The 10,779-nt window shown below is 36.3% G+C and overlaps 1 protein-coding gene across 1 annotated transcript in view; it reads right to left on the bottom strand.

The window, feature by feature from the left end:
* Nucleotides 1-6,682, bottom strand: part of LOC104529063 (sodium-driven chloride bicarbonate exchanger) — a gene marked incomplete at its 3' end in the record, with an annotated part of 83,128 nt that extends 76,446 nt beyond the window's left edge. Inside the window, exon 1 of the mRNA XM_029086310.1 lies at nucleotides 6,602-6,682. Within this exon, the coding sequence (XP_028942143.1) occupies nucleotides 6,602-6,682 (81 nt within the window). The remainder of the gene's footprint in view (nucleotides 1-6,601) is intronic.
* Between the last annotated feature and the right edge of the window lie 4,097 nt (nucleotides 6,683-10,779).

Below are 10,779 nucleotides of genomic sequence, written 5' to 3'. Positions count from 1 at the left end.
CCCAACAAAGTACTGAGAACAGTGGTATCAAATCAGTACAGCTGGAGCCAGGTTCAAAACAAACAAAAAGACATAGTTCTTGATACAGCATATTGACAAGCTATTGAACTCCACTGGATACTAAAAGTTTACTTGAGTTCAAAAAATGTGTGGACATGTTCAGGGAAGAGAAATCTATCAAATCCAAAATCACTGTTTCTGGAACAAAAAGTCCTGGAGCCATGAACAGTGAGCTTCTCAGAGAGTGCCCAGGGGATCTACCACCATGCACCTGTCCCACTATCACACATTTCTCTGGTCTTTAAAACCAACACCAGAGAGACAAGATACTGAGCTGGTATTTTCAGTCTGGCCCAGAACAGCCATTTTTATATTCCTGAGTTCGAGGGAAAGACACGGCAACTGAGGTACCTGAAGGAGATGTGCATTCCTGTGCTGAAACTGATCAAGAAGTACTCTGACAAGAGACTAGGAAGTTATAAATACACATAAATTCAAACTGAGCAGAATTGTACTAGGAACATGATGAAGCAAAGAAAACCCTGCCTTCATTAACACAGGCAATCTCCCGAAGTGAGGGTTACTGAGCATGGGGTGCTTCATGTCTTGCAAATTCCATAACTCCCTGTCATTTTCTGAGAAGAGTAGTGTTGTTCCATAACTGTCTGCTACATCAGCGTACATCACTATGCCTATACCAAATAGGTAAACTGTAAACCAAGAGAGGAAGATAAATGGTGATGAACATGCTAGAAGGCAGGAACATCCACTATGGGAACAGCATCAGTTCCAGGGCTTAACGAATTTACTTTACAGGATCTCTGCTGCCCAGCTATGTATAGAAGCAGGTGCCAAAAGTGTCCAAAGCCAAGGAGCCTGAATCTTGTTTGCTATGACTGGATAAACAGTGTAAGACATTCTTCAGTTCACCTGAAGAAATTTTATGCTGTGCATAGCAGAAGATAAAGGTTCTATTCTTTATGTTCCTATATTAAATTAAGAGATCTACAGGTGTGTACAGTGTAGCCAAGCAAAGACAGGAAAATTAAAAGGAAATTAAACTAGAAATTGATAATGAACATTTTCATGGACTTAAAAAGAGGCCCATGAGGGAAATAAAGTCTAAGCGATTACCAGAGAAATTTGTTTATAGCTGATGATACAGACGTTGCTAAAAACATAAATTTAATCCCTGTCTCAGCAATTGCAAAGGATACTAAAAAGGAAACAACGTACCACTTATCTGTTGAAGCAGTCAAGGAAAGGACCCAGACTATGTCTCAGAACTGGGCAGAGGCTGCTGCTGGTGTAGATGTTCAGGACACAAGGCAGTGCTAGTGACTACTTTGGACAGTGCAGATTACATCTCTCACTGACATCCACAGCAAATACACATCTTTGCATTAGAAGTTAGATGCCTGAGAAATTTCATCACATCTGCACCCTACAAAACGGAAAAACACTCAGGAAAGAGGAGGAGGAGAGCAGAAGGTGGACTGGGCAATAACCAAGCCCAGTGAGTCACTGCAAGCCGATCACCAGCAGCAATGCGGAATTCACTCGTGACTACGCGCAGAAGGACTGGTGACAGTACAACGAGATCTAGCAGAGGGGACAAGTCTGGCGAAGGCAACAAGGCAACCAAGTTCCTGGAGAAAGAGCTCATCGCTTCCTTCCGGAGCAAAACAAGAATGCCAAGACAGCTTTTAATTTTCACATGCTTCACATTTCATAGGTAGGTAAACTTTATCAGAAATGACCAGTCACCGCCATTAAATCCTGTGCCCTGGTGATCTAAGAAGTCATATTTTTGACATGTACAATGTCACAGTAATTTGTTAAAAAAATAGAGTCAATAGAGTCATAGTCAGTCCCAACTAATTCCTGTAGAGGTGGGGCCACCTAAGAGGGACTATTAGGGAAGGTGACCATATTAATGCTGTAAAAGAGAAGGGGTATGCACAACTACCACAACTGATATTCTGAAGGTAAGATCCAGTCACAGTTACCAGACACTGAGCTTCATCCTTAGTAGCACTCACAGAACTAGCCCTGTGCTTGTCACGTGGAATCTACACAACCAGGAATAACCTTCAGTAGAATATACAATGCCATAAAAATTCACTATATTACTGTCATTGTTACAAAACTATCATTTTGTATTTTCCATATGTATTAAGATTTTTCTAATGATCATCCAGTGTATTCCATTAAAAATGTTACATGGCAGTCAACAGTGAGGTAACACCAGCCAACCTCCACTTTCTTATATACTAAAAGTTGCCTAAATTCAAATTTTAAGTTATGATATGGATAACTGCTCTTTAAGATACACATATATGTATGAAGTCTAAAATTTTATATTCACCAAAATTTATTCCTGGAACAGAACTAGAAAAGTTGGACAATCAATGGGGAAAAGAAAAGGAGAAAGAGAAGTCTCTTTTTTTTTTTTTTCAAGTTTAAAGTATTTCGGATAACCCCAGCAGGAAAACAGAAAATAAACACTGAAATGCCTTTAAAAATTGACCTAAAGAATGACATCAGCTGGTATAACTGACCTGCATGGCTAACTCTCAGACAGAAACCCCCTGAAGCACAGTCAACCCCCTCACCTTACAAGCTCAACATGAGGTCCCCACCATGCAATTCCAAACAGGTTCCACACCTGAATGGAGCTGCTCAGTTGCAGCTTCCCTCACTAATGCAAGGACAAGGTATTTCTCTGCTGTTCCCCTTGCAGGATTCAGGCACAAAAGTGATGCTGGTTTTCCTGGAAAATTTTAATTGCAGGATTGGATATAAAACTGGTATTGCTTTCGTTACAATAGTTCTAATTGCGTTAAATGTGGATGCAAACCATATGTGTATGATTTCTTGCACACATTTTAATGACTCTGTGTGCCTGTATAAAATCTCTAATAAAGAGAATTTAAACAAGTGAACTCATTATGTTGTCAGGAGAGAAACAGATGAATCGAATCACTGAATGCTTCTATATACATTTTTGTTTTATTTAAGCAGCCTGGGGAAAACAGGGAAACTATTATAAAAATAAACAAATTTTTACAATACCTCATTTATTATATGAGAGAGAATGAACCATAGTTGGGATTGCTTCTCTCCAAAATGCTATTCTAAGTAATGTGTACCCATTCTCTTTTACAGCATTAATATGGTCACCTTCCCTACTAGTCCCTCTTATTTTTTTAACAGATTACTGGGTTGGGATATTATTGTAGTGATTCATCCACATTTTCATATTGCATCCTTGCGAAACTCCTTCAAAGAGTCAGAATTATCATATGGTGATATTCTTGGAACATTAAATGGAATAAAACAGTCTTGGAACACTAGTCATTTAGCTACGTATCTTGTGACCCTGCACTTAGTTATTACATATTTATGCTATGTTACTTTAGGTTTTAGATTCTTCTGACATGCTTATAACTAAGCCTTCTCTAATTCAGGTCATTAAATTATTTGGTTTATGAATTAAAGTACGAAACGAGGAGAACCTGACCAGAGAACAGCATCACCTCTTGGGAGGAAGACTAATGTAGGACAAAAGGACTTTAATCCCTTCAGCTTCCTCTGAAAGTACTTTTTGTTTCTAGTGTTGTTTTGCCATTTGTGAAAGTTTGGCCACAATCTCCTATTTATCCTAGTGTTGCCATTTCCTTAAACACTGGCACTATAAAGTACAAAAAAAGTCAGTAGTATGGAATCAGAATGGCAATCGGTAATAAAAATAAGCACTACACAACTGAGTACGTGTGTGTCTGAGCTCACACACACACTCAGAATTGGTAAATGACACAAATACTGGGCTTCTTGCCCAACTTGCTATTTAACACTGTTCCTAAAACATCCATACAGAACTTTGTTTCTTTATAAGATCTTTATAACCAAGTTCTGTGAATAGGATGTTTAAAGATAGGGAAACACATACTCCCAGATGTGTATTCGTTGTGCACGGTCAAGGGGAAAGAACTCTTTAGTCAGAAAGATCCTTCTTTACACAGCATTCTTTAAATACTGACAGTTGCAACCCACTTAGTTTCAAGAGGAATGGAATAGTTTTAAAGAAGGCATTAAAAAAAACTTCTTGTTAAATTGATATCAACGCACTGCCACTGAATTCAATTACTCCAAATTTGTGCAATATGTCCAAATATCAGCAAGCATATTTTAAACTTTTCTTTTTTGGGTGGTGGGGGGAGGGTTAAACAACCAAAATAGTTTGTAGTTTTAAGGTTTCAGATCACTTCAGTCCAATTCCCTACTCTCACATGTGTATCTCCACCTTGCTGCAATTCCTTCTCTTATAAGAGAACTTCACCTCCTTAATACATTCCTTTTGGGTATTATTCTCTAGTCCCTCCTAAAGAAGAAGGACCTATAATGGGTCTATGTCCTTTGAGTGAAAAAACATATTCAAACTCACTTGCAATAGTCAGTAATATCATTTTTAAAAACTGAATGACCTAAAGATACACTTCCTCAAGCAAGCATTCTTCACCAATTTATTTCATCTGTAGATAAGGTTTCTAACCTAAACAGGCCACAATGGATGTCTATTGCAATATTTGGAGATTATCAATGTTAAATTTCAAAAACATTCACAGAACACAGCTTGCAGAATTAATATAAATGATGAAACAGAGCCCAGGATAAGCACATGGCATACTGCTACAGCTTCCAGTTACGCAAAATTCCATGGAGATCTAATTATTTTAAATGAGCAAAGGAGAGTTCAGGAACAACTTCAAAATACAGGTAAGTCAAGATTTTAAATCATATTTGAATAAGGAAAACAAAAAAGCTGGGGGGAGGGTTGGTCCTATTAAAAAGTCCATGAATACCCTGCAAAGCACCAAAATACCATGAAACCAATACTTTCAGGAATTTCATTCCAATGCCAAGAAACAGAATGTACTTATTGTGACTAACACATTAAAATACTGAAAATAAATTCTAACAAATTAAAAAGATCTTGTAGCAAGTGAAAGGTATAGTTAAATCATTCCAAACCTAATCAAGCTTAAGAGCAGGGCTGTCTTTCCCCATTATTAATAAGAATGTAAGCTGGATAAGTAGACTGGGAAACTATAAATTATGGCCAGTAAAAGTACTACAACATTTTTTACAAATATGTTTTTAATTAAAAATGAAAAGACAGCCATTTTTACTGAAGCAATTTGCTTCACATTCTTAAGTTTGGTCTTCTGTGGTCTCCCACACACATACATTTCCAACAAAACGTTATTAAATAGGAGTGAAACCAGAAAACAGTTCTAAATGCAAAATCAAATCCATGTTTCACATGTTTACATTTCTAGATGGAAGTATTAAACTATTTTCAAATCTTGATCACTTAATCCTGTGCTTTGGGGTCACCCCTGTCAATCTGCAGCACAGTTATACATGAAAATTGTTGTTTCACGAGGGTAAAGAAAGCAACAGAAAAATTGCACACTACTTTCAAGCTTCAGCTGAGGTTTTCAAACACATGGACAAATACGTTGCCATGGAAATGTTCTCCAAATACATCTAGAATTTCTTAAGATGGAGCTGAACATCATTTTTAAAAATAAACTTCAACAATTTCAAATACAATTGCTCTATGCTGTATTCAAGGGAAACAATGGCTATTACCTAGCATTTATAACACCTAAAGTGGTAACAGTATCTCCAATTCCATTTTGTGCTCCATACATGAAATTAGGCCACTATCTTCCTATGTAAAATACCCATATACTTGTTTTCTTTTATGTACTCTGACTTTCCTATCCATCACCACAATATCTTAGCAGATATAAAGTATTATAATTATAATGTTAGCAGATATTGCAAGTATCAGCCTTGCAATAAAGTCAGCAATAGTTAAAAACAAAAAGGATGCGATATGCTTCAGTAAAATGAATTTGGTTTTAAACAACATCCTAAATATTTAAGTCACTAATCTTCTCTTTCCCATCCTATTAGTATTAGTATGTGTCACTGAGCATAATAATTAAAAAGGGGGGAGTTATCTTGCCAAACTTCCACTGCTATGTTCAGTGAGCTATTTTTAAAACTGATTTGAAATGAAGCAAAAAAATTTACTACTGCAAAATGAAGCAAGATCTGTGCCTGCAGAATAGCTCAGTCCTGTTATACAATGTGATACGTTGTTTTAAATAACCTGCCACTGTAGGTAAACAGCTGCCTTATACTGCGTTTCATCAGCACACACATTCACACAACAGCTTTGTTTGCCATATAAAGATAAAACAAAATAAAAATGCAGTACAATCTCGTCATTTTACTTTACAGCAAAGGTATAACCTTTTACCATGAATTAGTTAAAAGAAATCATATTCACAACAAAAACAGGTTGAAAATATATATGGAATAACCTTACATTGTTCATATAGCAATTAGCAACACGTTAGATTTCCACAATATACATTGCTCTGCTTATGTAAACAGTCTACCCTATAAATCCCGTAGCAAATCCAACATGAAGCAATTACACAGACAAAGAGATTGCAAATGACCTAAAACTGTAAAACAAAACCTTGTGTTAGAAATATAAGTATAAACTATGAGGTCATACCTGATGACTTAGATACTGTAATGTCTCACCGGTTCCAAGCTGCATGACCTTTCTATTTCCAGAGACCCCCAAAAATTGCATTTCCTGTCTTAAAAAAGTACATCACAGACCCATTTATCTTTCAAAATCTTCTGGGCTAGTGAAGAAAGCATTAACAGCCATTCTGTTCATCAGTAAATGCTGGAGTCGTTACCCTCAAGATACCAGATCTCAAATAGTTTCCTCCGTGTGATTACAGACATCCAGTAGTCAAGGAGGCTGACACAGCTATATCACTGATGCTGCTAATGCCATCTGAAAACAGTAAGCTTACTGCTTAAAGCAATCCTGCATCATCCAAACAGAACAAGCCACATCCTTCAACTCCTCACTTGCGTTTTTTATAAAACCTAGTGCTGCCATTATAGATTTTGTTTTCATCTGTGGTCAGCTAAAGGAGAAATTAGATATTATGCAACCAGCTTTGCATTAACAAAAGAAAAACGGCAGATGAAGTGACATACCGAGGTTATCAAATTTTGCTTGCATGACCACTCCTCAACAAGCACTATCACCATTCAGAAGAAGCAATCTAATCCAAAGGAAAATTACCAGAAAGAAATTATAAACAATTCATAGGCTGCAAAGCATTTAAATATCCCTGTGGTACTGAAACAGCTATTTTATGCAGCCTTATGAATCCTAGTCCCTATTAAATTAAAAACATTACTTGAATTAAGTATTTTTAGCGTTTAGTTTCAATAGACTGCATGATCACTGCATTGTTTCCATTACTCCCTGCTAGCAGCCAGAAAACAGCATGCCTTGAAAATGTGCCAGTATTATGACAGCAAAAATGTGTTTTGATATCAAACAAAACAATCATGCATGGGTTTTTTCTGATACAAGAGACCTTTCAAGCTAACAAATATACAGTATCCTCCTTAGTAATTTTTAAATTATCAAGACTACTAAGTAATAACTGGACTTTTTATTAAAACACATACTTGAAGCAAGCGAAATTGATTATTATAAATCTTTATTTATATTTATTGTTGCTACCATTATGGCAACAAACTTACATAAACAAAAGAAAACACTTCACAGAACTAAGACAAAACAGTGCCAACAAACTTGAAAAAGTTACCATTTAGTAACTCCTCTGAATTCTAGACCCACAGAAAAAGTACTCGTGTTCACACAGTGAAAAAGTCCTATTGAGGCACTCAGTCCATATCCTTAAACACACAACACTCACTGAAATATACAGCTACCGGTCAAAGTTTACAGACGAATAAAACTTGGAGGAAAAAATCTTCCCTAATTTAACTACAGCTTGCATGTTATTCAAATTAATGTGGATGTCCTTCTTTACTTTGAAATATAAGCAGAAGCTGGAACTAGAAGTAAATGGTTACAAATTAATTCACCCAGATCCTATTCTGATAGTTTAAAATCATTATTATTCAGTTGTAGTAATTGCTCTTTTGAGTAACTTAATCAAGTCTGGCTTATAGTCATACACATTATGGCACCGATAAAAGCAAATTGGTCTCACCCACGAATACCACCTATTTCCCTTTAGAGAGGGAACTGTCTTTTATTATTGATTCACTTTACACAGTGTACCACTGCCTCAACATCAGGACACTTCATCTACAGGGAAAGGGAACTCAGCTGCACACTTGTACAGGATCTCCAGTGACATGCTCCATAGCCTCGGAGAGGCTTGTCAGTGAAGCTCTTGGAGGCTTTAAAGTGCAGCAGGGAACCGGATCAGGCCAGCCTTGCTGCTGCTTTTTATATTCTCCAAGAGAGTTAATATTGAGGTCAAACAATGTGACACTGGTTTTTTACTGCTGATGATAGCGGCAGTCAGGGTGCCACTTTGAATATTGTGAATGTTCCCAAAAACTGTCACTTTTAAAGTTTTTCCAGAATAACTCATTAATTCACTTTCGACCAAGAAAATATTACTAAACCTTTGTGCAAAGGATATAAAGACATACACACAAGGAGACAAAAGGCCCTTCAAAAAATGGACAAGAGTGACTCAGCAGTACAAGAAGGGGAAATAGTTTTCCCTGCATCAGTACGAAATGGGAATATCTCCCAAGGTAATATTTTTATTTCCAAAGGTAATTTTTAAAAAAATAATAATACACCATTACTAAATATTATTATTTACTCCTATGCAAACACTCAGTTCTGCAATACTATATTCTGAACAGTACCTACTTACAACTACACACAGGAGTACCTTGCATCTGAGAGTTGCTGGCAACCACTTCCCCACAAGCCACCTAGCGAGGATACGAAGGACAGCAAGATGGTAAGAAGTGGCCAAGTAAAAAAATCATTTTGCCAAGCCACCTTTCATAAATACTATGTAGGCTCTCTCTGTGCAAACCTTATAATACATGATCTCCACTCAAAGAGTGAAAAATGCAAAGCTAGGAGCTATAACCACAGCTGTCAGAAACATCACTTAGAGTTTCTGCTCACAAAGAGTACATAATCTCTCCTCTAGCTGGACATTTGAAGAATTCAAGATCTAGAAAAAGACAAGACAGAAGACTATTTTCCCGAGTTACGTTAAGATCTCAGTACAAATTATAAATGCATTCAGAAATTTACAGTTTTTTCTTCATGCATATTATACAGCTAGTGGAACCTTTTCCCAGAAGTTACTCCATGTTTTTTCTCATGGCAATACAATTACTATTTTGCAAAAGTGAAAATTTTAACATTTCATTAGCAGTGTTAAAACAGAGAAAGGGTAAAAGTACAATACTATTTTATAAAGTATAATATTTATTCTAAGAGACGTTAAAGCAAAAATCTGGTAATTCATTCCTTTTAGAATATCAAGAGGTATCACTTTATATCATACAAAAGCATTACTGACAAATATAGTTTGCTTTTATTTCGTTTTTCTTCACTGAAACAGAAAGAATAAACAAAGAAAAAAGCAAATTCAGAGTTCCTGTGGATTATGCAAGGTGAAATAATGGTCACTTTGAATCTATCACAAATCAGTTTCAGACCAAAAAGACCTGACCTAAGCGGTGAGTGAGCAAACAATAGCAGCTCTGTCACTCAACTTTTCAAATTAAATTCAAGTCATGTTTGCTAGTACTAACCATCATGATAGAGAACATTTAAGATCAGTGAAAGGTACTGCAGATTGTAAAAGTAAGGTGAGATGATGCAGTGCTGTACCAAAAGAGCTGGAAGAACAATGCTAATGCATATTCCTCACTAACATACTGGGAGATCAATTTTACTACATACTTCTATTAATTACCAGAGCGTAAGTAGTATGAACGATACCAAAAATCCCAGTTTGGGTTTGTTAAAAAAATTTCTGATATTGGAAAGCACTGCTAATAAATGAGGAGTGGTCAAATCACGAGGAATACATGGAGTACCTTCAGGACCACAGGAATAAAACTGGGGTAAATTTTAATAATGCAAAAAGCAAAGATTTAACTTCCAGATTATTAAGTTTCTGCTAAGAATTGAGAACTCAGCAACTGAAAATTACAGGGGATGAAACGGTGGAGACAAAGCTGATCACAGAGTAATTACGAGCTACCAATATAATGTCCATATGGAAATGAAATTTTAAAATTATCAGAGAAGATATTTCTAGTACATAGACATCAAAATTAAAGCAGTAACATGAAGCTACATTACAATGCTATTGTTCTTGATTCTGATTGTCTGTGCCTAAATAGGAATTCAAATTGCAAGAGATTAAGGCTTCTACAATGGTCAGGGAAAGTTTGAGAAGAAATTGAAAACATCTGCTTTGTTTAGCTTAACAAATGAAAGACTAAGGGGGAGATCTGTGTAGGTGTCAAGATAGAAGTGCCAAGAAAAAGAGAAAATATTCAAGTAAAAGAACAATTTTGAAACAAGCACAAATCCATACAAAGTTGTCATTAATGTTTGGGGTTTTTATAACTATCAGAGCTTGAAGGTCTGCAAGAGCAGAAAAGACCAAGAGTGTGCCTCTCACACCTACGTTTCTACAAGAGACGATCATGAAAATGCAGCCAAGTGAAGAAAAAAGCAGAAACTTAAGGTAGAGAAGAACTGGTACCAAAAGTAAGACCTAAGGAATATCAGGAGATTGACCTGGAGTTCAACACTGATTGGAAGTAAGTTTAGAACCCTGAATTAAAAAAAAATGT

Source organism: Antrostomus carolinensis, unplaced genomic scaffold (assembly GCF_000700745.2).
Source record: "Antrostomus carolinensis isolate BGI_N321 unplaced genomic scaffold, ASM70074v2 scaffold6710, whole genome shotgun sequence".
NCBI lineage: Eukaryota > Metazoa > Chordata > Aves > Caprimulgiformes > Caprimulgidae > Antrostomus > Antrostomus carolinensis.
Note: the sequence above shows the minus strand (reverse complement) of the source record. Positions and strands in the feature narration are given on the sequence as shown.